The 27,393-nt window shown below is 57.8% G+C and overlaps 2 protein-coding genes across 2 annotated transcripts; one reads left to right on the top strand and one right to left on the bottom strand.

The window, feature by feature from the left end:
* Positions 1 to 271: 271 nt before the first annotated feature.
* LOC123805857 (ADP ribosylation factor like GTPase 2 binding protein) lies at positions 272 to 6,765 on the top strand. Its single transcript, XM_045818655.1, has 6 exons — positions 272 to 573; positions 1,289 to 1,350; positions 3,158 to 3,264; positions 4,671 to 4,756; positions 4,988 to 5,084; positions 5,607 to 6,765. The coding sequence occupies exons 1-6, from the start codon at positions 536 to 538 to the stop codon at positions 5,706 to 5,708; spliced, it is 492 nt and encodes a 163-aa protein (XP_045674611.1). The 5' UTR covers positions 272 to 535; the 3' UTR covers positions 5,709 to 6,765.
* A 1,426-nt stretch (positions 6,766 to 8,191) lies between these two features.
* Positions 8,192 to 26,765, bottom strand: LOC123805892 (plasmolipin). The gene is made up of 4 exons (XM_045818738.1): positions 26,352 to 26,765; positions 12,058 to 12,231; positions 10,136 to 10,258; positions 8,192 to 9,151 (listed from the first exon to the last, which is right to left on the bottom strand). The coding sequence occupies exons 1-4, from the start codon at positions 26,484 to 26,486 to the stop codon at positions 9,035 to 9,037; spliced, it is 549 nt and encodes a 182-aa protein (XP_045674694.1). The 5' UTR covers positions 26,487 to 26,765; the 3' UTR covers positions 8,192 to 9,034.
* Between the last annotated feature and the right edge of the window lie 628 nt (positions 26,766 to 27,393).

Here is a 27,393-nt window from a genome sequence, read left to right as displayed (position 1 = left end):
TAATTTGCAAATGAGGAAATTGAGGGCCTTGGCTTGGATTCCTTCTATAAAACGGGGGTGACGTGAGATTTAACCGCCGCACAGCCTGAAAACACGCCAACGAGCCCGTGGTGCTCGCTGGCGTGTCAGCTGCTTTCCCTCGCGACTCCATCCTTTTCCATCACTTCCGCTCCCTATCTTTTCCCCGCCCCTAGCGTCAGGCAACGCGTCTGTGATTGGTTGTCGCAAGCTGTGAGGCGGGGGGACGGGTTTGCGGTTACCATGGTGACAGGAGGCGGTGCGGCGCGTAGAGTTCGGTAACCGCCGCCAGGGCCTCGAGGCAGCTGCAGCAACTCGCGCAGAGGCCTGGCGGAGCAGAAAGGCCGGACTGGCGCGTGGTTAGGCCGCGACCCGGCTGTGGCCTGGGCGGCAAGGCCTCCCAAATGCCGCTTGGGTCTCTGCGGAGCAGAACGGAGGCTGGGCCTGGCCTGCGGGTTGGTTAAGAAGAGGCGGACGGGCGGCTCACCTGTGCGGGGTGGATGCGGCGGCAGCAGCGATGGACGCCCTAGAGGAGGAGAGCTTCGCGCTGTCTTCGTAAGTGACACCGTCCGGTCCGGGACAACCTGGCGCCTGGCCTCGGCCTGCGCCCTTTGGAGCGGGTGCCCTGGCGAAGTGGGGGACTGTCGAGGCTCCGCCCCAATTACCGGTGTCAATTCTGTCACTGTGGCACCCGCCGGCTTCAGGCTCCAGGCTCGGGAGGACGAGAGTGCGGGGCGGGTGTCACGCAATGATCAACGCCTCCATCGCAGCACCCCTCCCCCACTCCCTCCTCCAATCTTTCATCGTCAGCAGAACGTGGCGGCTTTGAGCTGCCCAGGCCGGACCACGGGTCAGAGAACCCACCACCACCAGGGACTCCTAGTGTAATTACCCCCCGCCCTGGCCAGGGTCTCGCAGGCTCCGGGTTCACGCTGGCAAACTGATAGTATGGGTTGATAGCGCAAATGCGTTGAGTACAACTCACAGGAAATACATGCGGAGGAGCCTTAACATGTTCTACGCGACCCTTTCCCCCCTTTATTTCAGATTTTCTCAAAAGTGAAGCCATTACATTCATCTAAGTGTCGCAACACGTTGTGTTTTATTCTGTTTGGAATTACTAGATTAGACAATAATCATTACAATTGTTGAAGCTGAGTGATAGGAAGTTTATTTTGCTGGGGCGGGGGTTCCCCTGCATGTTTGAAAATGTCCAAATAAATTTTTTTAAACGATTTGAAACAGCAGCTAATCCAGGCGTATTTTCCAGCTCCTCCGCCTCTGACGCAGAATTCGATGCTGTGGTTGGATACTTAGAGAACATTATCATGGGTAAGCCCCCTCGCCAGTGTGGCGCTGCGCATCAGTTCTTACACCCGAGCTTTTAAGGACACTCACATCAATTTGGGGAGCTAACTTTTTTAAAAGATTTTTTTTATTTTTTGAGAGGGGGGAAGCGGGGAGAAAGGGAGAGGAACATCTATATGAGGGAGAAATATTAATCCACTGCCTCTCACAAGCCCCCAGCCAGCCCCGAAACGTGGGGGGGAAGGAACCTGGCCCACTCCCCAGGCATGTGCCCTGAGGGGCAATCCAGCCAGAATGAGCCAGTGACCTTTCGACCTTTTGCTCTGTGGGAGGATGCTCAACCCACTGAGCCACACTGGTCAGGGCAGAGTTAATTTTTAAACGAGAGAAAACATCAAGCTGCATACAATTTTTAATGTAGCACAATGTAATAGTAAGCCTTAGTGCGTGCACCCTGGGACTCCTTAAAACAACTCATGTCCACAGATCCGGGAGTCAGGGCTTACTCGGAAAATCCAGCACCCAGAAGTTACGGGGCTCCTGGCAAAACTCCAAGAAATCTTTGACCTCCTTTATTTCAGAGACCATGAGCCACCTGGTTTTAACATTTTTATGACAGAAACTGCAGAATCATACCATAGTCATAGCACACATGTCCACGAAGAAATCAAGGTGTTGTACTTTAGCTGGATCTGCATTTCCTGTCTGTGGGTTCATTTCGGCATCCATAAGTTCTAAGTAGTAAGCAGTAAGTGGCTCCGAGGGTTTAAGACAACTCTGTGTGAGAGAGAAAAACTTACAGTCTAAGAAAATTTGTCTATTGACTTCCAAGTTTTCTGAGAATTAGGAAGAGGACACTTCCTTGGTGTTACTAGCAGTATTTCTTAGTGTGGTGTAGTCTGAAAATCACCAGCGCAGTTTTTGTATGTTTGGGTGCAGGAAAGGTCCGTGCCCTTAGCCCTGTAAATACAGACGTTTCACCGTTCAGCTGTGACCCTGAAGCTCTCATTCCCTGTGGGTCTGGGGATTGCAGGGAGCCTGAGGAATACTTGGAGTTCTGCCCTCTAGGGGTACCCTGTATGCTCTGGGAAAATGAACCTTCTGTAAACCCAGCGTGTTTACTCCAAAGTCTTTTCAGCTATTACAATTTCCTATTTTCTGACATTTAAGTGTTTGCTGTGAACTAATCTCTTTGCATGAATTCTCATGTAAATTCCACCTAGCCATCCTATATAACAGGAACTGTGATCACCCTTGTTTTCCAAGTGAAGAAACTGGAAATTAAGTAACGTGCCCAAGGTCACACAGTGCAAAGTGCCCGAGGTGGTGTTTGAACCCAGCCAGTCTAGCCTCTGTCGGAGCCCATGCATTTAACTCACTAAACTGTTTTCACCACCACTGCTGGATTTATGTTAGGATAAGAGAACCCTGTCGTTCCTTTGGGGAAGAGTAATGCGAGGGAGCTCCTAACCCGCCCTGTATGCCGTGTGTAAGACCGGCTGGGCCTCGGTGGTCATGGCTGCAGGCCACACAGCAGTGCGAAGGTACTCGGTGCCACCAACTGGGACACTTAAAATTAGTGCAATCTAATGTTGTGTATATTTCATTATTAAAATAGTAATTAAGTAGTATTAAAATAGTAATAATAGTAATAGTAAGACTATATCATACTGGTGTCCCATTTAACGCTTCCTTGAAACACCTTGAGCTTTCTCTCTCCTTGACACTGACCACTAAGAAACCGCTTCTGACTTACGATTCCCGACTATGTACACACCGCTATGGTTTCCAGTCTGCACCACAAAGAATCCCTCTCTTCACTGTGCTTCAGATGACGAGTTCCAGTTACTGCAGAGAAACTTCATGGAGAAGCACTACCAGGAGTTCGAAGACACGGAAGAGAATAAACTCACCTACACACCGATTTTTAATGAATATGTAAGTGGATTTCTATTTCTCTTACCAGAGGTTAGGGTTTTGTTAAATGTGAATTTACAGTGAAAAGATGCTGAAATTTGCCCTGACAGGTGTGGCTCGGTTGCTTGGCATTGTCCCGCAAACCAGCATGTCGCTGGTTCGCATCCTGGGCGGGGCGCACGCCTGAGTGGCAGGTTTGGGTCCCCGTCGGGGTGTGTGGGAGAAGCACCCAGTCCCTGTTTCTCTCTCTCTTCCTCCCTCCCTTCCCTTCTCTCTAAAAAATAAATAAAATCTTTTTAAAAGAAAGGTGCTGAAAGCCCTGGCTGGCGTAGCTCAGTGGATTGAGCGCGGGCTGGGAACCAAAGTGTCCCAGGTTCGATTCCCAGCCAGGGTATATTCCTGGGTTGCAGGCCATAACCCCCAGCAACCGCACATTGATATCTCTCTCTCTCTCTCTCTCTCTCTCTCTCTCTCTCTCTCTCTCTCTCTCTCCCCCCCTCTCTCTCCCCCTCTCTCTCTCTCTCTCTCTCTCTCTCTCTCTCTCTCTCTCCCCCTCTCTCTCCCCCTCTCTCTCTCTCTCTCTCTCTCTCTCTCTCTCTCCCACTCCCTCCCTTCCCTCCCTAAAAATAAATAGAATTTGGTTTAGTCCTCATCTCCTGTTGCTTTGCTCCACACAGCTTTTGGGGCTGTTTTTCAAACGTTTGATTTTACCAGCTTCTATTTTAAAAGATGTTTGGCTTTATCACAGTCCTGCTTTCAGTTACTGTGCGTGGGGTCACCATACCTCGCCTTTATATACTTTTGACCTTTTGACTTTCACACGCTGTTTCTCCTAATCCAGTCGGGTAAGGACAACTTAGGTAAAAGTGAAAACCAAGGTGGCAAAACTGAAGCTAGAGTCCAGGAACGTCGGTTCCCGACCCTGGGGTCTTTCCGCTCTGCTGAGGTCTGGGGCTGCCTCCCGGTGTGACCTCCCCCCATCCGAGGATGGCCGTGGGCCTGCAGGACTCTCTCTCCTGATGCAGAAGCTTGGCAGAGTTGCGCAGGCTTCTCAAGCCAAGCCTCAGCTCACAAGGGCCCTGTGAGCGCCTCTAAGCACAGGCTTCTGTCTGTGCTCTTTCTGCACGAACTCCCCCTGCCCGGGATGAACAGTCCCTTCACCTCACTCCTTCCTTCCTGCCACGGGGTGGGAGCCCCGCCGCTGTCCCTGCTGACCCGAGAGCATCTGTGTTGTTTCGTGTAACGACCCGCCAGTGCCTCTCCCTCGGCGGGCCCGGCGAGTCCTCCTCCAGGACGGCAGCCGTGGTTCGGTTCTCTGTGGCATCCCCAGCACTCAACCCGGGGCCAGGTGCACGGAACAGGCTCTTAGTTCGGGCTTTGGGAAAGGAAGTCTGGTGGTCCGACAGAGGCCTTTCCCGCCGTTACAGATCTCCCTGGTAGAGAAGTACATCGAGGAACAGCTGCTGGAGCGGATTCCGGGGTTCAGCATGGCGGCCTTCACGACGACTTTACAGTGAGTGGGGCCCGACTCCGCGCTCCACCGTTCTCCGCCTTCCTCCTCCTCCCGCCTGGAAAAAAGGCCCCCTCTGGTGTTCCGTGCTCGAACATCAAGGCCGAGCGCTGAGCGCACTGGGCGGTTGGGTCCCGGGTAGGAGGGCCCCGAAACCTTTGAGCGGATCTCGAGGAGACAGTCTGTCCCACTGTTCACGCACAAACCAGCTCCCCCCCCCCCCGTCCCTTGCAGGCACCATAAAGACGAAGTGGCCGGCGACATATTCGACATGCTGCTCACCTTTACTGATTTTCTGGCTTTTAAAGAAATGTTTCTGGACTACAAAGCAGTAAGTCAGTTTTTTTTTCTGTTTTGTTGTTACGGAGTCACTCTTGCCCGTTGAGTTAGTCACGCTGAGCCGCTTGGAAAGCTCGAATAGAACCGTCGAACCCACCACCTCGGTGCCTCTCCCTGGGAGCCTGGCCAGCGGCAGCTGCTGGGCGTCCAGAGGGTGAGCTGCTGTCCCCCCGCAGGGACCCGGGACCCTTACTGGGGAATTGCATTCTCACGTTTTGGTGACACGGGTTCCAGAGACCTCTTAGGGTCCCTAAAAAATCAGAAGGACAAAACTAAAAGGCAGGCCTAATTCCACTTTGCCTTTCTTGTTAAACTGCAGGCTCTTACATGGGAAAATAAATGTTTCTCAGTGAAGAGAGGTGTGTTTTTTAAGACCGACCAGGTCCTATGCTGAGCAAAAGTGCAAATAACCACCCCCCACCCTGAACGCCTCCGCCCCCCGGGCCAGGGCTCTGAGCTACACGGGGCGGTTTTCTATTTCTTGCCTCATGAGGTTGTTTCTCTCCCTGTGTAGGAAAAAGAAGGCCGGGCACTGGACTTGAGCAGCGGATTAGTGGTGACGTCACTGTGCAAATCGTCCTGCCTGCCTGCGTCCCAGAACAGCCTGCGCCACTAGCCCCACCGCCGCCGGCAGGGGGACTGCCCTGGGCCTGGGCAGCCCAGTGGTTTCCTTCCTTCGGCTGAAGACGGAAGAACAGATCTTAGACCACCTCTGTTCTGCCACAACTCTTCACTAATGTGACAAGTATTGATGAGTAAAAAAAAAAAAAAATTACGTGACCCTCCCAGGACCCGTTTCTTCAGAAAAACCTGTGCTCAGCAACCCTGGTGGTACCCTCCCTAGGTGGACATCTCTCCCGGGGGCCGGAGTCGGGCCTGCCGCAGGTCCGCCCCCAGCGCCCCAGCGGGGCCTTCCCCACCATCGGCGGTGGGGCGGTGGGGTGTCTGCACGCAGGTCTCAGGCCTTCGCCTCCATGGGGCTCTCGCCGTGCGGGAGCTTCCCCCTCGGGCTGGACTCAAGCCAGCTGCCCGTCTTGAAGTCCCTGGAGCCGTGTCGTCACAGCGAGCCTCGGCCACAGGAACGAACCGAGAGATGTCCTTTGTGTCCTTTACCTGAAAGCTACATGTTCAAGTCCGTTTCTGGTCTTCCGTGTGCAGTCCCTGTGTCACCGAGTCTTCTGCTGGTCCCGAGGTAGTCCTCCTGTTTCTAGAACTCTCTTCTAAGCATTTTTGAAAAATATTTTTATACATCAATACTCAGGCTAACCTAGTGGCTATAATCTTGGAACTTCCACGATTACCCACTTCAAGATCAAAGTATTATATGCGTGTGCTCTTTAGTTGTTAGTCGTTAGCTCGGGGAGAGAGCAAGTGCTTTCTGCGCTGGCTCCCCCGTTCCCCCGGGCGCCAGGGAGCTCGCGCTCCTGCTGGAAGTGGGCTGCGGCTGTGCGTCCTCCTCTCCTTCCCCGGAGCATGCTGCGTGCTCGTGCAGGTTAGCTTTGACGTGTTCTGTGTAACGCGGTGCATTAGTCTTTCTGTTGGGGCGGGGTCTGCAGTTGCTTCTTCCGGTCAAAACTCTTCCTCCCAAGGCTTGGAAGAGCGAACAGTTCAGTTCCCAATGCGCACCTTAGACTTTTCTTTAAGTAAAAATAAAAGGCTGTACTGACCTTCCACTTGGCTGTTCTGGTTTTAAACGATGAGCTATGTACAGTCTGTTTTTTGTACAGATGTGGCGCTTACTGAATACATCTGCACTGTGAGTAAAATTCAAGGTGTTTTGCAAGAACCATGATTCTAAACGAGCTGTTTCTTTTCCTCACTGTAGCCGCTGCCGTGCCGTTGGCCTCACTTTGGTCCCTGAGGCCAAAGGCACCCAGAGCCAGCTCTCAAATGCCTCCTCCCCTGGGCTTGCCTTCCCTCGTCTTTCCACCAGTGGGCCTGCCCACGTGGGCGGGGCACGCTGGAGGCACTCACCCGTCGGTTCCCCTGGTTGAGAAAAGGCAGGTGGACAAGTCTAGAGATGAAATCATGAAAAAGGAATGAGAAGAAGGCAAATGGTTCTTTACACCATTTCCCACTCAGAGCAAAAAGCAAGCTTGTTGTAGTTTAGTGTTAGATGACAGGCTCTCCGACTAGTGAGAAGTCTCTGTCCCAATAGAAACGTGTGTCACCTGCCACGTGGGCTCCTGCTGCATGGGAGGGGGGAGCCCGGCATCCCACCGCAGCCCCAGGACATTGCTGCGTTCCCATTTCCTTCTCGCTGCAGGGGGGCTGTCCGCCCAGACCTCGGGGTCGAAGGGTCAGGGAGGCGCTGCCCTGAACCGAAGGGTGTTACCCAAACAAGCGTGTTTACATTTCCACCGAGCCAGGCCGTGTGTGAGGGTGTCTGCGACCTGTGAGACTCGCCTGGAATTTGTTCTCTCTCAAGCCTCAAGAGAAGATGAACTCTGATGGCTTGATCCTGGCCTGACTGATTCGTCATCCTGGGACATTCGAGGGTCAAGGAAATGCCATTAACATTTACACCAGGGCAACAGACGCGAGCTGGGACGGGCGCAGCCGACGCAGCAGCCCCTCCCTCCGTGAAGGAGCCGCGCGCCCACAGTGCTTTGAATCCGGTTACACGGAAGGACCGAGGGGGTGCCCAGGAACGCCTCTGACTCGTCCCTCGGAGCGCGCTGCTCTGTGGCAGCAGGGAGACAAGCTCAGGAGGGCCCCCGCCCGTTCCCCGTGCCGGCTGCTCATCGGTCAGGCAGGGCCCCTCGTCTCCGAGCGTCACACATGTGCCAGAAGGTGACACGACAGCAGCGTGAAGTTTCACGCGACGATGACCAGACCTGCCGAAACCTAAGACAGCTAAGGGATTCCTGTTACACCGAGACCCTCTGAGAATGAAGGGGATGCTGTCGAACTTACGCCAGGACACACGGCAGGAGCCAGACCCCGAGCGTAAGGAAGCGGGCAGGACGCCGGCTGGCCTGGCTTGGGCTGCAGGGAGTGCTGGCACTGCCCCATGCTGGACATACGGAACCTTCGTATCCTCTTACCCTGCCACTTCTTGGAGTTCATAAGCGCCCACAACCGTGACTCCACAGCACCTTTTCAAATACGTTCTTCCATCTTTATTTTTGTAAAAAAACAAAACATAACAAAACACAAAAAACCTGAAAACAACGGTCACCCCCAAGCACGTGACAGCTCACTGAGCGAGGTCCCGACCCCCCCCCTTCATGTCCCACGCGTCTCATCAGCGGTGTCAGGGGCGCAGTCGCACTGACGCTCGCTGTTCCCCAAGGGCCTTTGCAAAAAGGCCCTTTGAGACCGGTTTCCATCAAGGAGAAGCTGCTGAAAACCAGTCTGCTTTTAATAGGTGGTATGTCCAAGACACGGGAGAGAGAGACAGGGCTGTCAGAAACGTCTCCCAACAAGCGACCTGTAGGTCTGGGGGAGGGTCGGTCGGAACCGCGTTTCCAGGAGTCAGAACGGTCTCGCGAGCTTGCTCAGCGCGGCCGGAACAACGGCCGTGATGAGGACGCACACACGCTGCTCGTTAGGCTTATTCTACGGTGGGTCGGGGGCGGCGGGGCTGAGTCCTCGTTAGTGTGTTTAGTGCTGGTGAGAAAGCTGGGCCCCGCCTCGGATGGACGCCGAGGTCCTCTAAAGACAAAGCAGGGACCGTGAGCCCCGTATCCCCCGTCACCTTCTGCTGAATAAGGGGGAGGGGGAGGAGGAGGTGGCGGAGGTCTCGGCTGCTGGCCTCTTTCCAACCCACGCGCACGCAGACGCGGGCCGAGCCAGAGGGAGGAGGCTGGTTCCTTCAGCGTGCCGGCTGAGCCCAAGTCTGACGGTCAGCGAGGAGCAAGTGCAGTCCCTTCTGGGCCGAGCCGCACCGTGACCCGGCCACGGCCTTCAGCCCCCGGGTGGGCCTCGGCCCCGGGTGGTTCAGGCGTAGCCGCCGGCCATCTGGCTGGTGGCTGCGTTGCTGCCCACTCCTCGCCAGGCCTGGAAGCTGAAGAAAGCGCTCACTCCGTAGGCGATCATCACTAAACAGGCAAAGAACTGCAAGAGAAGAGAAGACACCAAAGCTCAGCCGTCCGTGGCATGGCGCGGGCAGGGGGGTGGTGACAGTGACACGGGACGGACAGCCTGGGACCGGTACGGTGAGACCTGGGGCCCCTCAGTGAGCCAGGGCCAGGTGCTCTGGCAGCCACACCGACCCCTCCTTGGCCTCCGCCCACTGCTGACCTGACGGTCTACTGGGGGACCATCGACCACCAGGCTGGGTGCGTGGTGAGGGCAACCGGACGACGTGCCATCCCGAGAGGCCGAGGGGCAGGAGCCACACGAGACTCACCAGGGAGTTTGTTTTTAAAAGGCAACATTCCAGGGCTACCCTAGGAGTTTTCTGGAATCTTCACACATGGCTGCGTTCAGAAGCCCTGAGTCCCGGTCTCAGTGCCCGAGTTCACCGATTTCAGAACCACCCTCACCGGGAAGACGGCAGAAACCCAAGTCCTGGTCTGGACCCTGCCCTGCCCTGGACTTGGCCGAGGCGTGTTACCTCTACGAGCCTCAGTTTCCCTGCCTGTCAGAAGGGCCTGGCGGTCCCTGTCCTGCGAGGCAGCGTCTGTGCCGGGTCTTGTTGGGGGGGGGGGCTGCCTGACCCAGAACCCAAGTTTGGGCTTCACAGGACAGCCTACGGGCCCCCCAGAAAGGTCTTCTCCGAAAGGGTTTAGCAGGTGCCCTTTTCAAGGCAGAGATGGGGGCAACCGTCTGTGACAGTTTCTTGGAGGAGGCGTATGACCCTAACTAAATCAGTGGGCCACGACCGACTGACAGCCAAGTTTGAAGGTTAACCCCAAACGTCCCTTCCCCCCGAGGTACTTCCCAGGCGCTGTGGTTCTTCAGGGCCTTTCTGTTGATCGGGGAAGACAGAGAGTGAGCTGGGCTCCCGTGGGGCCTGCCGAGGTTAGGAGGACTCGGCGGGGTGCGGGGGGGGGGGGGGTGTACGGCCCGCTGGCCCTGCCGGGGAAGCATACTCACCGAGGCGGCCGCACGCTGGTTGTAGGGCCGGGTGCCCTTCAGGGACGTCTGCTCGACCGAGGCGGAGCAGGTGATGAAGGCTGTGACGTACAGAACGGTGGCGCCCACGTTAAATATCATCAACTGGGGGGCGGGAGAAGGGAGAACTGGCTCAGGACACGAGACTCCCAGTAACTGGGACCTCCCGGTTCCCACCGGCACACGCCTTAGTGGTCAGGACGGGCTGACACCGGAGGATGGGGCTGGAGACACACGGGCCCTGCACATGCTCTGCTCCATGGAGGCCCTCGGAGCAGGGGCTGGGAAGGCCAAGGCTGAGGGGCGGGGAAACGATGGGAAGGCCGGCAGGGAGGGGGTCAGGGGCCACGACCCTCGCACCAGGTAGAGCCCGTTCCCCAAGGTGAGAGGCCTGCCCAGCCCGGCCCTGAGCGCACCAGCCAAGGAACAAAAGGGCACTCCTCCCCATCTGCTCAGGGCCAAGCCCAGGCCCCCCCTCTGGCTGCCATGGCCAGCCTTGGGGCGGGGTTGGGGGGTGGCCTCACCTCCCTCTCTGCCCCCAGTGGGAGGGACCTGTTGACCCTCTGGCCCACCCTAGGCTCAAGGCTGCACCTCAAACACCAGGGTCAGGACCCAGCAGGATCCGGAGCCAGACTGGCAGGGAGGACCCCAGCGAGCCGACAGCCAGGCCCGGAGCCAGTCAGTGGTCTTACCAGAGACCACACACCGGCGGCCCTCAGCATGCTGGGCTCCTGCCACAGATTAGTTTTTAAGTTGTCAATAATGTAAAATTAGATTTCACACGAAAGCCTGGAGATCTCATTAAGATCCTTCCGCCATAAAACACCAGAAGATTCGGCACCAGGGGGTGGTTTTCCCACTGCCAGCAGCTGGAGACGGGCAGAGGCAGCTCCCTGCAGGCCAACCCCCCTGCGGACCCACTTCACACATCCTGCCTGCCCTGGGGGGGGGGGTTGCAGCCCCCACCCTAGAAAAATCCCACTTGCCCACTCCCCTTCTAGAAGGTCCAGGAGACACAGCCCTGCCCCCACAGCCTGGGACAGAAGTCCCTGCCATCGGCAGCTGGGGCCGGAGACACCTGGGCCCCTCCACCCCCAGAGGCAGGGGGCGGGGGGCTGGACCCCAGCCTCGAAGTCAGCCCGCCCCTCCTCACCCCAGGATCTTCCCACCAAGCCCAGCACCGGCTGCCAAGGCCGCCTGGCTCCCGCCAGTGGTGTCAAGACCTAACAGACCCGTTCTGTCCCGAGGATGACTCACGTTTCCTCGGTTTAAAAAGTCATTGAATTCCAAACAATGCCGCCCAGTCCCAGCCCTGCTCGCCTTACAGTCATGTGCCTCTCCCTGCGCACGGAGCGCCTCAGACCCCAGCTGCAGGGGCTTTCCGGGTCAGAGAAGGGACGGCAGCGCTTTCTGCGTGCGGCCCGGGTACTTCCTCTGGATGCTTTCGGGCCTGAGGAGGCTGGTCTGGGCAAACCTGGGACGCCCCCCTCTCCAGGCTGCGGGGGCTTCCCCCTGCAGGTGGCGGGCAGAGGGCCCCGCTGCACTGGGGCACGTCCCGCATGCACCAGGCCCAGCCGGGGCGGTTCCTGCCCAGCCAGCCCAGCCTCCAGAGACCCTCTACAGCACAGGTTCCAACTCCAACTGCCCCCAAGACAAAAAATGTTTTCAAGATCCCGAATGGCTTCCGATGTCTTCCTCCAACAGCCCCTCACTTCCGCTCCCTTCCCGGGACAGAGTCAAGCCCGTGTCCTCCCTGGCTCACATTCCTGGTGCTCAGAAAGCCCGGACACCCAGCCACTTCTCGTTTCGGGAGGGTGACTCAGTCACAGCTAGCCCCCCATGTACCCCACCCCCGAGGCAGGGGCTCAGCCTGGAACCGTCCCAGCGCCCCCGCCGAGACTCACCACCAGTGGCCAGGGCACCCTGTACAACTTCATGTGCAGCTGAAACAGGTAGAGGACGAAGAAGACGATTGTCACCAGCCAGAGGAAGACAGCGACGAACATCACCCAGCCGTAGGCTGGGTACAGGTGGTGCGGGGTGTCGGCAATCAGGGCCCACACCAGCAGCCCCAGCACCTGGAGGGAGGGAACAGACAGGGGCGGAGTCAGCCAGAGCCCCCAGCACTCGGGCTGCAGGCCGCAGAGCAGGGTCCCCCGGCCCCGCGCCTTCGGGCTCCCGCACACTTCCACTTAGTGGAGAAATATCGTGCAGCTTCTCCTGCACAGCACTGCGTACCGAGCCCTTGCCCAGTAGCTCCCGTTCTGGGTCTCAGCTGAGATGTGGTGTGTTCCAGGTGCCCCACTCCTCCGACCTGGATTCCAGACCCCCTCTGGTGCTTGCGTGCCACCCCCGCCCCCGGCACCCACCCCGGGACCAGTGTTCTCTTTCCCCAGCCTGGGAGCTCCCCCGGGGCAGGACTGCCTCTCTCATGGCTGCCTCCAGGCACCCAGTCCAGGACCTGGGCGCTGCCAAGGGCTTCCTAAAAGCTGCTGAAAGAAAGATGAAGTCACTAGCACAGCTGAGGGACAGACAGACTCCCAGAGGCGGGAAAGCCAACAACCTATGTGTGTCCTCTGGGGAAGAGACACCTGGCACCCCCAACCCTGTCCATCCCACCTGCTCTGACTCTCCTAATTGCCCCTGTACACAGGTGTTACCAATCCTGCCTTGCAGGTGAAGCTGGAACTCAGAGAAGCCAAGCTGTCTGTGCCCCGTTCCCACGTGACGGCGTGGGCCCACACGTCCTGGCAGACGAACGTGTAGCTGCTAACAGCGTGGACTCCAGAGGCGACTGCCTGGTTTAAAATGCCCCTCCCCTCACCAGCCAAGTGACCCTGTGCTCGAGTCACAGGGCTGCGTTAGGGACCAGGAGGGGTTCACGGAGTCAATTGAGTGTGATGAAGCGTTCGCTTTTATGTTCCCAGCGGGTCTGCGGTGCCCGCCCCAGCCCTCCAGGCCACAGGGCGGTCTGCACAGCCCTCGAGGGGCCCCCTGGGGGAACACGGCGCGGTGGGCCCAGCGCAGGGCCAGCTCTGAGGCAGGGAGCTCAGGGGCTGCCCATGCAGGGCACACATGTGGCTGCCCTGGCTTCCCTTGCCCTCCCTCCACGGGGACATTCTCTGGAGTCCCTGGCCAGCGAGGCATGACTCGGGGCCGGCCACTGAGGGGAGGGAGGGGCTACCGTGGGGCTTTGGAAAAAGGCTCCACGGTGGATGAACACCCCCAGGAAGAGCACTCACTGTCCAAGCGTGAGGTACTACCGCTCACGTGACCTTGTCACCGCCCAAGATGAGCCAACTATCAGATCACAGAAAAGCCACTCAGGAGCAAGCCCCACCTCTGGCTGCTGGTTTTGGGGGACACAATGTTCCCCTGGCCACTCACACCAGCTGACGGGCTGTGGCGAGCTCCTGGAGCAGACACGAGAGAGCTGGCACGCACCCCAGGGCCCACACCTCAGAGGACAGCCAGGGCCGGGCACCTGCCAGACACCCCACCCGAAGCACCCCGCCCAAAGACCCAGAGGGGGGTTTCTGTGGAGGTCCCCCGGCCTGTGGGGTCAGGCCAAGAAAGACCTTAGCCGAGTGGCCCAGGAATCCAGCAGCCCCTCTGGCCACCTGTCTTCTCTCCTCTCCCTGCCCCTCCCCTGCAAGAGGCTAGGGAAGGCATGGCTTCTCTTCCTGCACCCCTTGGGAAGAGGGCACAGAGCCCTGGGTGTCGACTAGAACGCAGGCCCCGCGAGGAATCCTGGCTTGTTCATCGCTGGGTCTCCAGTGCCCAGCATGTAGTACCTGCTCAATACACACGTGCTCCGGAGCGGATGGGCCTCCATCTCCCTCGTCTGGAACGGGGTGGGCACCCCCGCACCCCCCGTGTGGGTGCTGTGTGCTAGGAGAGGAAGCAGGTGTGGACTGGTGAATCTGCCCGCCTGACCAGCACACACGGGCTGGCGGTGGCCTGGGTGGGGGGGCCCACTTTGCAGGTGAGGCAGGTGGCCCAGGGCGCAGAGCCTTGCCAGCTGTCCCATAAGCTGGGGACAGAGCCCTTATCAATTAAGACCAAGAGCCAGGGACATTAGGAGAGCCAAGGGGGTCTCAGCAGAGAGCCCCTCCCACTCCTTTGCCCCCATCCTTAGGATGCCCTGCCTGAAACAGGCTCTCATGAAGCAACATGTCCTGGACCCTCCCGTGTGACAACTGGGCAGGGCAGGGACAAATGATTCTCTTCTCCCTTAAAGCGGGCTCCTTCAGGGCCCACGCCATGGGGTTGCCGGGCTCCAGCGACCTGAAATGAAGTCATACAACGCGGTGAACTGAAAACTAAGAAAAGACCAACTCAGGTTTACACGAATGCACACCTATCAGCTACAGGCGTTAATACACATAGACGCAGTCACCGCCAGCACACAGGCCCCCAGCTCTGGGCCCCGCCTCGGGCAAGCTCCTCCCCTTTGACGTCATGGGTCCCCCACAGCGCCCCCATCAGTCGGTACTATTTACGATCCGCATCTCCCAAACAGCTCCGAGGGAAATGTGCTGGGGTTACTCACGGTCACCCATGGGTAAAGGGCAGGGCAGGACTTGAACCCCAATCTGTCCTCCTTGGGAACCCGGGCCCCTAAGAGTTCCTTAGTGATGTGTACAAAATGAGGACACTTAAGCTGGTGGCGCCGAGGGCCAGGCCCGCCGGCACACGGGCTCCCCCCAGTCCCGTCCCCGCGCCCGCCCTGCCCTCCCACCCAGCCCTGGTTTCCAGATGAAAGGGCGCACGCAGCCTCCGGGAGATGGAGCTGCTGGGCTGGCAGAGGGAATTTCTCGTTTTCCTTCTGGCCTCGCTGCCCTGGCCCGGGGCCCGGGGCACCACCTCGGTTTCTGCCCTAGAACAGGGAAGGTCCATTCCTCCCTCTGAACCAGACTGACCGGCTCCTCCCCACCCCTACCCCTCCCCCGCTCTGTCCCAGCCCCGAGAATCCAAAGGGGGCACCCCCACCCAGGGCTCCAAGGAGACTCCAGTCAAAAATGCAGGCCCCTTTTTTTTCTGAAAACGTCAAGGTTTCGGGTTAGGAGTGTTCCGTGTAAACGAGGACTGTCAAAAAAAACCCCACACACACCCATATATGCCCCAGGACCTTTGTGCCTCCAAAAGAATGTCTAAATTGGCTAACAGAGGGATTTTTGTTACAATCACCTGCGGGATCAGAGTGGCGAGAGATTCGGCACAAACACCAGACCAGGAGACATTCCATGGGCAGCGTGGGCCCCACGCCAGGGACGGGTGTCCTTAGGAGAGGGAGACCGGGCACCAAGACACACACGGAGACGCCGCGTGAGCGCAGAGGCAGAGGGCGGAGGGATCTGACTCCAAACCAAGGGACGCCGAGGGCCGCTGGCGGCCGCGGCAAGCTGGGAGAGAGGCGGGCGACAGGTTCTCCTTCGGGACCCGCAGTGGGAGCCAGCCCTGCGGACACCTCGATCTTGGACTCTCGGCCTCCGGAACTGGGAGAGAACACATTTCTGTTGTCTTCACACACACACACCCCCCCCCTTTGGGGGACTTTCATTATGGAGGCCCCGGCCCCAGGACCACACAGCTTCCTCAGCTACTCTGCGGCTGCCACCTGCAGGCCCCTGGGCACGCTGCTGGCCCGCTCTGCCTCAGCGTCCTGTCGCCAAAGTGTGCCGACCTCATGGGGTGGCTCCGAGCTGTGCCCAAAGACCTGCACAGGAGGGGGCAACCGCAGGTTTAGCAGGGTCACAGCTGTTCGCCTGGAAAAGCACCTGCAGGTGATGAGTGTGACCACAGCTTTATTAAACTCAAGAGCGTCCCAGGGCGCCTGTCAACCTACTTTTGTCCACCCCACGTATAAGGTGCTCAGACCAGCACCTAGCATGGACTTGACATTCAGTGCGTTTTCTACCTCCATTATCATTCTCAGAGGCGGGTGGGGGCGAGGCGAGGTTTCCAGTTCACTCTCCGAGTCTAGTGCCCTTGGGTCTCCCAGCGTGCACACCTCCTAAGGGTGTGAAGGAAGGGGAGCCGGGCAGATATTTACTGTATCTAAACTTAAGCACCAAGCACCGTGCCTGGAAGATAAGGGCCCTACACCAAGGTGGGTCCCACCCATCTGTCAGATAAGGCGGATGGACTTCTCCGAAGGGGACGCCCGGAAGTCCACCCAGCCCAACCGCAGGATGCTATACTCCTGACCCTCACAGGCTGAGGGCCCCTGGGCAGAACGTGTTACCCCTTTAGACCTCAGTGTTCCCCTCTGTGCAATGGGACCTCTCAGTGTTCCCCTCCGTGCAGTGTTCTCCAAGGCAGCCAGAACACCTAACTTTTCAAGAGGCACCAGGAATCTGACTTCCTATGTGAAATCCTCAGCTGTTTAAACACTAAAAATGAAACCAAATGTTTTAGAAAAGTGCAGGGGCCAGGCCCCGCCCGTCAGCCCCTAGGACTTCCTCTCCCGAGCGCACCATCTGGGAAACTGAGGCGCAGGCCAATGACGTGAACCCTCTCCCGGGGTTCCCCCTCCCAGGGACACATCTGGACATCTGAGGACACTCAGAACTTGGCTGGCCAGGCCCAGCCTCCACCCCCGCCCTGGCCCTTCTCCCTATAGTGAAAGGGACTTTATGGGGACAAAAAGCCACCTATTGTGTCACAGGAGACAAAGGCACAGGGGACAGAGGCTCCAGGCACCCGAGCTGGCCACAACAACTCCGCACGCCGCCCCCTCCCTGTGCAGAGGGTCAGGCTGCTCGGAATTCCCGCGCTGCAGACTCAGAACCTTAGAGTCACAGCGAGAGCAGGCTCTGAACCCCACAGGGCCTGGGGGTGCATCCCGCCACTCGGGCCTCGCTTTGCTTATCTGAAAAGAGGGCGTGAGTTACTCCCTCGAGTAAACCGCGTCCTTCAGTCACTGAGCAAACTCCGGAGGGCCACCCTGTGCCCGGGTCCAAGGCGACAGGGAGGCAGTGGCCAAGGTCCCCGCCCCCTGCAGCTTCCAGCGTCAGCCGTCACAGGGAAGGGAGTCATGTGGGTCACCTCCACGGCTTCCCAAAGACGGCCTTCGTCACATGGCCTGTTATTCCTGAGTCCCAGGATTCAGAGCTAGAGTTTGGAAATTCACAGAGATGGAAGAGGTTCCTACACAGCCTCCCCAACAACGCGGCCACCCCAGAGGTGGCCCGGCCCTCCACGCACCCTGCAGGTGAAGGAGCCCAGTGTCACTATTGTTCCTTCGTGGCCTCCCTCAGGACTCGAGAAACATCTCCCCAACAAGAAGCTCAAACAGTCTCTTCTGTGGGTGGGGCTGGAAACCAAGCAGGCCCCACCCACAGAAGGCCCCAGGGGTGAGAAGGGGGGGCCTTGCGTCACACCCCCAAGGCCTCCCCTGGCTCCCAGAGCAAGTGGCAGTGCCCCTCGGTGAGGTTCTAGAAGCTTAATCCTCACCCAGGGGACCTCCTCCTCTACCTCCCCCAGCCCCTCAGGAGTCTCCGGGCCCACCCCGCCTACCTGCAGCTCCAGACCCAGACGAGCCACACAGAGCCTTTCCAGGAAGGCCTGGCCCCCTGCAAAGGCCCAGGTCACGTCCAAGCCCAGCCCCCGCCTCGCTCAGCCCACCATGCCCATCGGTGCGTCCCTCCCGGAGCCTCCCTCCCTGAGCCTGACCCTCTCTCTGGACAGCACTAGGACCATTTTACAGTTGAGGAAGCCAAGGCACTTGGAAGATGAGGGCCTGACAGGGGAGTGCTGTGACCCAGCAGGTGGGGGAGCCGGGAGGACAGACCTCCGAATCCCAGGGTGGAAGGACACTCCCCTGGAGACTAATTGGTTTGGCGGGAGCACAGAGGCCCTGGAGGCCAGAACAGAGAGGGGCAAGGGCTGACCTCGAGCTCTGGGCGGAGGTGTTCTCAGCACCCCAGGCAGCCCCCATCAGCCCACCAGAGACAGCTGGCTGTTGGGAGCATGTGGAACCTCGTCAGCACTCCGAGAGACCTGCCCTCAGCCTGCTGGGGAACTGGGGTGCGGGGTGCTGATGTGAGAATCTTCTCTGTTCCCCGACTTCTTCCTGAGACCCTGGCTCTAGCCCTGACTGTGGCACAAATGCTCTGGGCGACCTTGAGTGAGATGAGCCCATCTTAACTTCAAGGAGGTCGGGTGACCCCTCTGCCAACTTCACACAGAGTGGCAGGTTATCTGGTGTGCGACAACCTCCCCTCCCCCCACCGCCCCCAGGAAAGCCCAGATCTGTTGCCTAGCAGCTCACCTAGCAGGCTGGGCCCTGCCTGACCTTTGGCACTTGCCCTCCTGCCCTCCCCTCTCTGTGAGACCCTGGGGTGCCACCCTGGCCTCTCCCCCTTGGGCAAACAGGAGGGACTGACCCAGCCCAACAGCAAGGACCTGTGAGTACCCAGGGTGGGGCTTACTGGGCTGCCCAGAAAATAGCCCTCCGCCCCAGTCAGGTTCCTGTTCACCGTGGGGACCAGGGCAGGACCCCCGCAGTTCCCCAGACCACCTCTGAGCAGGACATCGGGACCTGGTCCTCCCTGAATCCTGCCAAACGACTCACCAGCTAACAAGGGGCGACCAACATGGGGCCCTGCCAGGTGCCCAGAAACAGCAGCTGGCCACTGCATGCGGACAGCTCCATAGTCCTTACTGCCACCGCCACCGGCCTCCGCTGTGGGGCCGTGCGCCTCACCCTCTTTCCATGGCACATGGCTAAGAGAACAGCCCAAGGCCACCCAGCCGGTACCACCGAATTCGGGACTGTTGCTTGCCGCTTTGTGACCCTGGGAAACAGCCTCCCCCTCTCTGGGCCTGATGGACCTTCATGGGCCACCTTCCTAGCTTGTGCAGTGCCTACAAACTACCTGCACTATCTTCTACTCGATGTTCATTTACTTGAAAGATGTTTTGGTAACTTTATTTATTTTTGAAATACGTAATGCACATAGCACGGTGGGTAAGATGTGATATACCTCCCTTCCCCAGGGGCGGCCAAGAGTGGTTTCTCACGTGCCTCTCCAAAACCTGTGTAACACACATGCGCACGCGTCAGGCAAGACAGGTGCATGTGCATTTAGTCTGTGGGCCTCCCTCCCATCCGAGCGACAGTGACCTGAGCGCACAGTTCACCCGCTTTCCTTCAGTTAACTGTACAGGCTGGAGACTGCCCATCATCACACATGGAGCTGTCCTCCTGTTTCCTTTGCGTGGTAACGTCATGTTTTTGCTGCTGCACACATGTATCATTATTTAACCAGTCCTCACTGGCGAATGTATACACATCACACAAATGAGGCCATTATTTGAAAAGGAAACTTTTAAGTCACAAAACAGGTGGGGAACCTGCATTGTCTGCCACAACAGAGGCTGACTGTAACACTAAGTATCACAAACATGTAACAACAGCACCGCATCCTAGACAGACGCAGTTGTCCGCCAGGGTCCAGAGCACCCTATTTTTAAGAGGGGAGGGGCAACGGGAAGGTGTTAAAGGTGCCTTAGCACCAGCCTGAGGCTGTCCCCTCTGGTAGTCTTCCAGGAGTATGACCGACTGTGGGTGACGCGACACTCTCTCAGTTCTACACAGAACTGCTTTACTGCCTCTGAGTGAAGAAGTCCGAACTCTGAACCGAGTTCCAGAAACCAGAAGGAAAGAAAGAAGTTCAGCACCATAAAAACAAAACCCTGTGGGGCAAAAAAACACTGTGAGCAAAGTAAAAACTAGGAAACCAAACCAGGAAACCTGGCAAATCCTGGAGAGCTGGCGGCAACTGGTGACACACAGACCGCCAGCTCAGCCGACGGGGAAAGACCACACACAGACGAGGAAAGACAAACGGCTCTTCAACATATTTGAAAAAGGTCAGCCTCACTCGTTAAGAGAACCACAGAATAACGCTACAGTGACCCCCCATGTCGCCTGCTAGACTGGGCCACATGGTAAGGCCGTGGGGACGGGCACTCTAGGAGGTACCCTGGGGGCCGGGTGGGACCTCCATGGGGGCACTGGGCAATCTGTATCAAAATCACGAACACACACACCCAAGCCAGCGGTCCACTTCGGGGAACGTACTGCGCAGGCACTGTTAGCAGCTCGTGCAACAGCAGGAGGGAACCCCAAGTGTCCATCAACGCAGGGGCAGGTCTCCCCAGAGTCACCCCGCAGCCACGCAAGGGGCCCCTACAAAAGCCAGCACACTCCACACGCTGACACCAATGGACGGCCAGACACGTTTCTAAGTGAAAGGGTGTGGAAGGACATGGATGGACTGTATCTCTTGGGTGAAATGGAGGGGTGGGAATCTACAGCCGCATTTGCACAGACCTCCTTTTTTTTTTTTTAAGATTTTATTTATTTATTTTTAGGGAAGGAACGGGGGGGGGGAGAGGGAGAGAGAGAGAGAGAGAGAGAGAGAGACATCAATGTGCGGTTGCTGGGGGTTTTGGCCTGCAACCCAGGAATGTACCCTAGCTGGGAATCGAACCTGGGACACTTTGGTTCCCAGCCCGCGCTCAATCCATTGAGCTACGCCAGCCAGGGGGCAGACCTCCTTGAGGGCACATCGGGGACCCGGCCAGGTAGCTCAGTTGGTTAGAGCATCGTCCCTATACGCCACGGCTGAAGGTTTGATCCTGGGTCAGGGTGCGTCCAAGAATCAACTAATGTATTTATTAGTTGAGAAATCAGTGTTTCTCTCCCTCCTTTCTCTCTCTAAAATCAATAAATAAAACTTCGAAGGGAAAAAAAAAACGGTGCCTGGGAAACGAGGAAGAGTTTCGACTCTAACCGAAAGGGACGGATTTTTCCCCACTGTGCTCTGTCCCACTCCACTGGACTCCCAAGCGTTGTAAATATATTACTTATTAAAGAAACTAAGTAAATAAAGGATCAGGGAAAGGACACACACAGGGCGATGTGCGCTGACACAGAACATCTTCGGTGGACCCCCGAGGGGGAGAAAGCGTAGCTGGGCACACGGGGCCGCCCTCTGTGTTTTTTTGAGTGAGGACAGGGGTCCTGTGTGGAAATACTTCCCCACTGGCCCTGGGACACCACACGCGAGGGTGGCTGCCCTGCAGGCCTGGTCAGAGACCAGAAAGACTATATTTCCACCGACAACTCTTGGTCCCGTTTGAAGGTTTTGCGATAGGGCAGTCATTTTTTTTTTCAAACAATAAAATAATTTTTCAATGGGTCCATCAATAGCGAAATGGCTAAATAAGAGGGGGCTACCCTGACACTGTGGGGTACCCCTCAAGAGTGAGCAGGAGGGAGACAGCTCTGCACGGCATGAAGGGTCTGCTGGTGCATTGGGTGTGAGGAAAGCAACTTCCTGAACAAAGAATACAGAATAAAACCATCAATGTTTTATTTTGAACGGGCAGGATAAAGAACTGCAAGCACCCCAAAATGGCGGTCCCCTTGGGGAGAGGGGTTGGTGATCCAAGAATAACTTCAGCCTCATCTGTACAGGTTTTTATTTTTTAAGGAGAACGTGGTCTCATATTTATTATAAGTTAATTCCAAACAGTCAACACCCTCCCCGCAGCGGCGAGAGGGGAGGTGGGCGGGGCTAACAATATAAAGCCCTAGTTTGCTCGGTGTTGGAGGAAGTGTCCTGTGAACGCAGGGCCTGGAATGCTGCGCTCAGGACGAGGAACCCACAGATCTCAGAGGTAAGGAGAGCCCTAGGAGACCCCGGCACTGCGGTGCATTGCAACCAACCTCTGCGGACGCCTCTCAGACCTGAACAATCTCGTCTCGGCAGCCTCTTCTTGGAGGTCAGAATTGACCTTCAGGCCCCGCCCTGCCGAGAGGAACTGGCCTGCCCACTGGAGTGGAAGACACAGCCAGGATCACCAGGAGGAAGAACTTACTAAAACTCCCAAGTGCACCAGGAGGAGCAGGTCCCCTTGAGAGGGACTGAGCTCCCTGTCCCTGGAAGCATGCAAGCTCATGTTGAGCATGCACCAAAGGACCTCTGGTAGCAAGCATAAGGGCCCTAGGATTCTATGACCCTGTGAATCCTAAGTGCCCTCCATTCCAATGTACTCCGCGCCAAGCCCTTTGCAGGCATTATCTTCCATGGTCCTCACACCCCCACCAGTTTACAAACAAGGAAACTGAGGCTCTGGGAAATCAGGGAACTTTCCCAAGATCACACAGCCAGGAAGGGGCAGAGGCAGGATTTGAATCCAAGGCTCTCTGCTTCCAGGCCTGTGCTCCCACCAACCCTCTCAGCATCACCACGCTGGATCACTGTGATCCGATGCAGGCGAGGCCTCTGATCCACTTACTGACCTGCAAACTGGGAATGGTGTAGCAACCCCCGATCCCAGGAGGCAGAGGAAGGCTAGACGGTGCCCCAAGCACAACGGCTATATTAGCATTCAGCTTCTCCATCCTGGGCCTCGAGGGTGCTCCTGCATGAGCTCTGGTTGGTTCCGACCCTCCTTAGTGCCGCCTCCTTCCATGTACCCAGCCCTCCAGAGCCCACAGCTGTTGGGAAGCCCTCCTGAGTGGCCCTGGCTCCTGCTGGTCTCCCTTCCTGAAGTCCCTCCCCTTCCCCATCCCCCAAAACCAAACCAAAACCAAACAAACAAATTAACAACAAAAAAAAACAATAAAAACAGGAAGCATAGCTAAAGCCAGGCTCTGCATGCCCAGATCCGAGCGCCAACCCCAGCTCTGCCACCGCCACCCATGACCCTGGGCAAGTAAGTTTCTCACCCCCTCTGAGCCTGTTCCTCCATCATCTTTCTCCCCAGGACTTGGGGGAGGGTTTAAAAAATAAGAAACATATGGTCATGGCAGCCATTCTGTACTTACCCTATAAAGGCTTTGGGATGAGCCATAAGCACGAATAACTACACCCTCCACAACCTTCCCACACCCCCTGGCCACCCAAAGATCCGCAGCATCGAACCTCCACGTTTTTATAACCAAAAGAGTTGCCTCTAGGTCAAATTTGCCTACTTCTTTTATGAAGATGCTAGCTGCATAAATTCGTGTTTTCCTTTTTGCCCAGGCTGCTAGGAAGCTCAACAAAAGAGTAACAGCCTTAAACCTTCAAATTGCTATTACAATGATCTCTTTTCAGTTGTCTTTAAGTCAATTGCCCTCACTCCCACACCCCTACACACACCAACAACTTTAGAAAATGTATTCTTCTGTCTCATGTGGCTCAAAATCATAATCCGTCTAATGTTGTTTTTTTTTTTTAACTAGGTGAAATTGGGTTGGGCGGTGATAAATCAGTGAACACTGAGGTTGGTTCCTTAGGGCACATGTAACACCAAGCAAAGAGCACATCTTCTCTACCCCTCTCCTGTCAGCACGTTGGACCGCCTCACCAGGTCCTGGGGGACAGAGAGGTCTGGTGGAGCTTTAGCTCTCACTTCCCACGTCCCCCCTCCTCTCTGCAGCCCCTCCCTCGGCACCAGACCCTGGGCCTGGTGAGAGCTTAGCAGAGTGTGCCCGTGAAGAGCACGGGCCATGGAGCCCTGGCCAGGTGGCTCAGTTGGTTGGAGCGTTCTCTCCCGATGTGCCAAGGATGCGGGTTCGATCCCCAGTACATTCAATCAGTGCAGTACATAAGGGGAACAACAAGTCAACTCCTCATCTGTCCCTCCCTCCTTCTCTCTCCCCCCCAGGTGGGGGAGCACAGGCCAGAGAAGCCAGACCTCTTCAGACCCCTCAGGGCCCCTGCTCCCTATGGAGAGCTGGCCTCTGAGCCCCAGCTTCCTCACCCCTAAAAGGGGAATAGAAGAGGGCGCACAAAGCCCTTGGCAAAGGGCCTGGACCCCAGTGGGTTCCCAGAAGATGGTGGTACCCGCTGAGTGAACCCCCGTGTCTCAGACCCAGTTGGAACTGCCCGTTGCCAGAGAAACAGCTCAGAAGGCAGCTTCCCCCAGATGCAGATAAGGTGCAGGTGGTCTGCGCTCTGATGGGAGACCCTCATCCTCCGGGCCCCACAAGCCCTGCCACGGAGGGCAGAGGAAGACCACCTCCGTCCCAGCCGGTTCCTGGGAGTCTGGAGACTGAAGTGCCAATCTCCACCACTGGACTACGTTCTAGCCGGACCTCAGTGTCCCCATCTGTGTGATGGGACCCAACGGTGCAGGACAGAGACCCAGGCCTCCTCTGGAGGAAGCTCCCTAGGTCCTCGGGGGCACAGCAGGGTGCTCCTCTTATTCCAAATTCCTCTAATTCCACTTGTACCAACTCCTTGTTCAAATGCAAAGGGAGGGATGCCCAGCTCCTGTCTACCAGGGGCAAACCTCAGGGAATCCACCGACCGCCTCAGCCCTCAGCCCAGCGGAGACCCCTCTGCTGGTCCCAGACCCCGAAGGCTGCCAACGAACACCATCACCGTCTCTACGGCCACCCCAGAAACAAGTGCGGCAATTGCAGTCTCACCAGCCTGTGGGCTACTCCCCCCAACCTCCTTTCTGCTTTCAGTCCCCAGGCCTTGGCTCCCAGGATACCCTGCCCTTTGTAACTTTTTTTAATGTTTATTTATTGCTTTGAGGAGTGGGGAGAGGAAGGGGTGGGGAGAAAGAGAGAGTGGGAAACCTCGATTCGTTGTTCCACTTATTCATGCACTCATTGGTTGATTCCTGTGTGTGCCCAGACCGGGGTTGGAACCTGCAACCCTAAAGGCAAAGGTGCTCTAACCTAGTGGGCTACTGGGCTACCAGGCTGGGCAGGCTGAGCACCCTGAGCCACGAGCGCCCTTTCCCTACCAGGCCCCCGATTTCAGTGAAGTCCCTGCTCCAAAGCCACCTCTCCTCCCAGAGAATTCCTGGACTCAGAACTGACCTCCTTCTCCTCTGCCCTTGCACGCCCCAGGGCCTCAAGCTGCCTTCCTGCTCCCCGCTGCGCCTTTGCTACCACCCAGAGCCTTGCACTCGCCTCGCTGCAGATTTAACTTAGTCCCTAACCACACACCTCGCCTCCCTCCGCCACCCCTCCCCCATCTCCAAAACAACTCCAGGAGAAGAATTAAAAATGTAGATTTCTGGACTGCACTTCCTGAGATTCAAATTCCAATTCCACATTTTTTCCGGGGGTGGGGCCCAAGACTCTATCTCTTAAACAAACACTTTCGGGAGAATCTGAGGCTGGGGTATAGGGGGCGGGGGGGGGGGGCCGCCGGCGGGGAGAGGGGGGGCGGTGCGGCTCACAAGCAGAGAATTGAGAAATTCATAAATAGAGACAGCATTGACTCAGGAGGCAGAGGGACACCAAAAGGGAGACTTGTTCTCAGGGCACCCCCACCCCCTTCCAGACTGAGCCCTGCATCCTAGCTAGGACCCAGCGATGGGGGGAGGGCGGGAGAGGCCCTAAAGGAAAAGGGATCCTGGCCCACCTCCGAATCCCCCCAGTCCTCTGAAAATGGCCCAGGCCCTTGGTTGGGGGACAGCTTCCCACAGGGCCGGCCAGCCACCCAGCTTCCTGACTCGCAAGAGAGGGAACTCGACGCCCCCAGGCCCGTAATGAGTGTGTGGGGAGGGGGAGGGGTGTTCCCATCCGTCGGCCAGCAGCTAGGTCGCCAGAGGGTCGGAACACAGAGAAGTCTTACCCCTGGCTTCCCACGAGTCACTCCCCCCACCCCCCACCAGCGCTGGGCGCGGTGTCTCGGTCCGCCAGGCCGGCCAAACCGGCTGGAACCCGGCGGGTCACCCGGAGGAAGCCAGAAGGGCCCGGCTTCCGCGCCCGGTCCCATAGGGCCGAGCCTAGGTGCACGGACTGGATCGGATGTGCCCTCTGGATTAGACCAGGAGTGTCCTGGGGTGCAGCCCACGGGGAGCGCCAGCCGAGACTGGACTTCGATTTCAGCTGAGTCCTCTGGAGGGGTGGGGCATCGTCTTTGCAAAGACAGAGACCGAGTCCTCCACAGTGACAGGACTTATGGGAGCGCTTCTGAGGGTGGCCTCTGGTGACCACCTGGGGGGCTATTGGGGCGTTGGAGTGGGAACTCGGAACAGGGGTGCCGGGTGCGTGTGCTCGCAGGGACGGCAACGGGGACTTTCGGGGTGAGAGGGATCTCGGGGGGCATCGGCCCTACAGGTAGGAACGGCGTGTGGAGGCCCGTGTGATCCTGGGTTGGTGGTGTATAGGCTGCTGAGGAGGACCCCCGAACCCCGATCCCCCCGGAGCCCCCGCGCGCGCGCTCACCAGTTGCAGCAGCATGAGCGCGCCGAGGATGGAGCGCACGAAGCCCAGGTCCGGGCGCAGCGCCGAGACCGAGACGCCAGCGCCCTGCGCGGGGCTGCTGGTCCGCGTGCTCACTTTAGACGGGAACTCGGCCATCGCGGCTTCGTCGCCTCCGGGAGGTCGCTCCTGCAGCCGTCGCCGCCCCTCCCGCGGTGGGCACCGGCTCCTGCGCGGCTCCTTCCGGGGAACCCGGCTCCAGCCGCCGCGCCCCAAGGGATCGGAGAGGAGGGATCCAGGAGCAGCCAGGTGCAGCCGAGGCCCCAGCCCCGCCCTCGCCGCGGGACCCTCCCCTTTAACCCTTTGCTCGCCGCTGGCAGCTCCAGCCTGAGGGCAAATGAAGTCGCGTCTGTGTCTACTTTATAGACGGAAAAACCGAGGCCGCCTCAGTGAGACGGCTCGCCAGAGCCAGCCTAGGTGGCTGCGCGTTTCCGTCCTGGGGAAGGCCGCCTGCTGGGCATTTACACCGCTGCTCCACCCACGCCCTCCTAGCCGGTGCCAGCTACCGGCTCCCTCCTAGGTGTCTCTAAGGCGCCGGTGCCCTTTGGCCAGCCCTTGAGCCGCTCTTTGCTCTCTCCTTGAAGCGGGATCGGCATCCGGGGAGACCAGGCACCCTGCAGGGAAGGCTCTGTGTAACCGGTGGGTGCATGTGACTCAGGTGAGGTGCTTTTCCCGTATGAGCACACTGAGCAGGAACTTAGAAGATCTCCGAACCTCCGTTTCCTCGGTCCTAATGTAGCAAATGAAAGGGCCTGCCTCACAAAACAGAATAAAGGAAGCCCTTGGGACTCAGTGGGGCCAGGGTGTCACTCGGAAGGTGGGAAATGATGTTGGAGTTCCAGTTTCACTGCCCCACCCGCACCCTGAAACACGCAAGCACACCCCCTCCCCCTCAGGTCTTGTTGGCTCGCACAGATCACACTTGATCCATCAACCAGTGGCCGCTGAGGGCCTGCGGAACCTCAGGCCCTGGAACGAGCAGGGCACAAGCCACACAAGGCCTTCC

The sequence above is a fragment of the Phyllostomus hastatus genome, unplaced genomic scaffold (assembly GCF_019186645.2).
Source record: "Phyllostomus hastatus isolate PE091 unplaced genomic scaffold, TTU_PhHast_1.1 phas_scaffold_345, whole genome shotgun sequence".
Lineage (NCBI taxonomy): Eukaryota > Metazoa > Chordata > Mammalia > Chiroptera > Phyllostomidae > Phyllostomus > Phyllostomus hastatus.
This window is presented reverse-complemented; position numbering and strand designations above follow the sequence as displayed.

Excerpts from the sequence above, each read along its gene's own strand:
- LOC123805857 (XM_045818655.1), top strand. The coding sequence starts at position 536 with ATGGACGCCCTAGAGGAGGAGAGCTTCGCGCTGTCTTC. Across the intron at positions 1,351-3,157 it reads CTTAGAGAACATTATCATGG|ATGACGAGTTCCAGTTACTG; the intron begins GTAAGCCCCCTC and ends ACTGTGCTTCAG. Across the intron at positions 3,265-4,670 it reads CACCGATTTTTAATGAATAT|ATCTCCCTGGTAGAGAAGTA; the intron begins GTAAGTGGATTT and ends CCGCCGTTACAG.
- LOC123805892 (XM_045818738.1), bottom strand. The coding sequence starts at position 26,486 with ATGGCCGAGTTCCCGTCTAAAGTGAGCACGCGGACCAGCAGCCCCGCG. Across the intron at positions 12,232-26,351 it reads CGCTCATGCTGCTGCAACTG|GTGCTGGGGCTGCTGGTGTG; the intron begins GTGAGCGCGCGC and ends CCCTCCCTCCAG. Across the intron at positions 10,259-12,057 it reads GGGTGCCCTGGCCACTGGTG|TTGATGATATTTAACGTGGG; the intron begins GTGAGTCTCGGC and ends CCCGCCCCCCAG.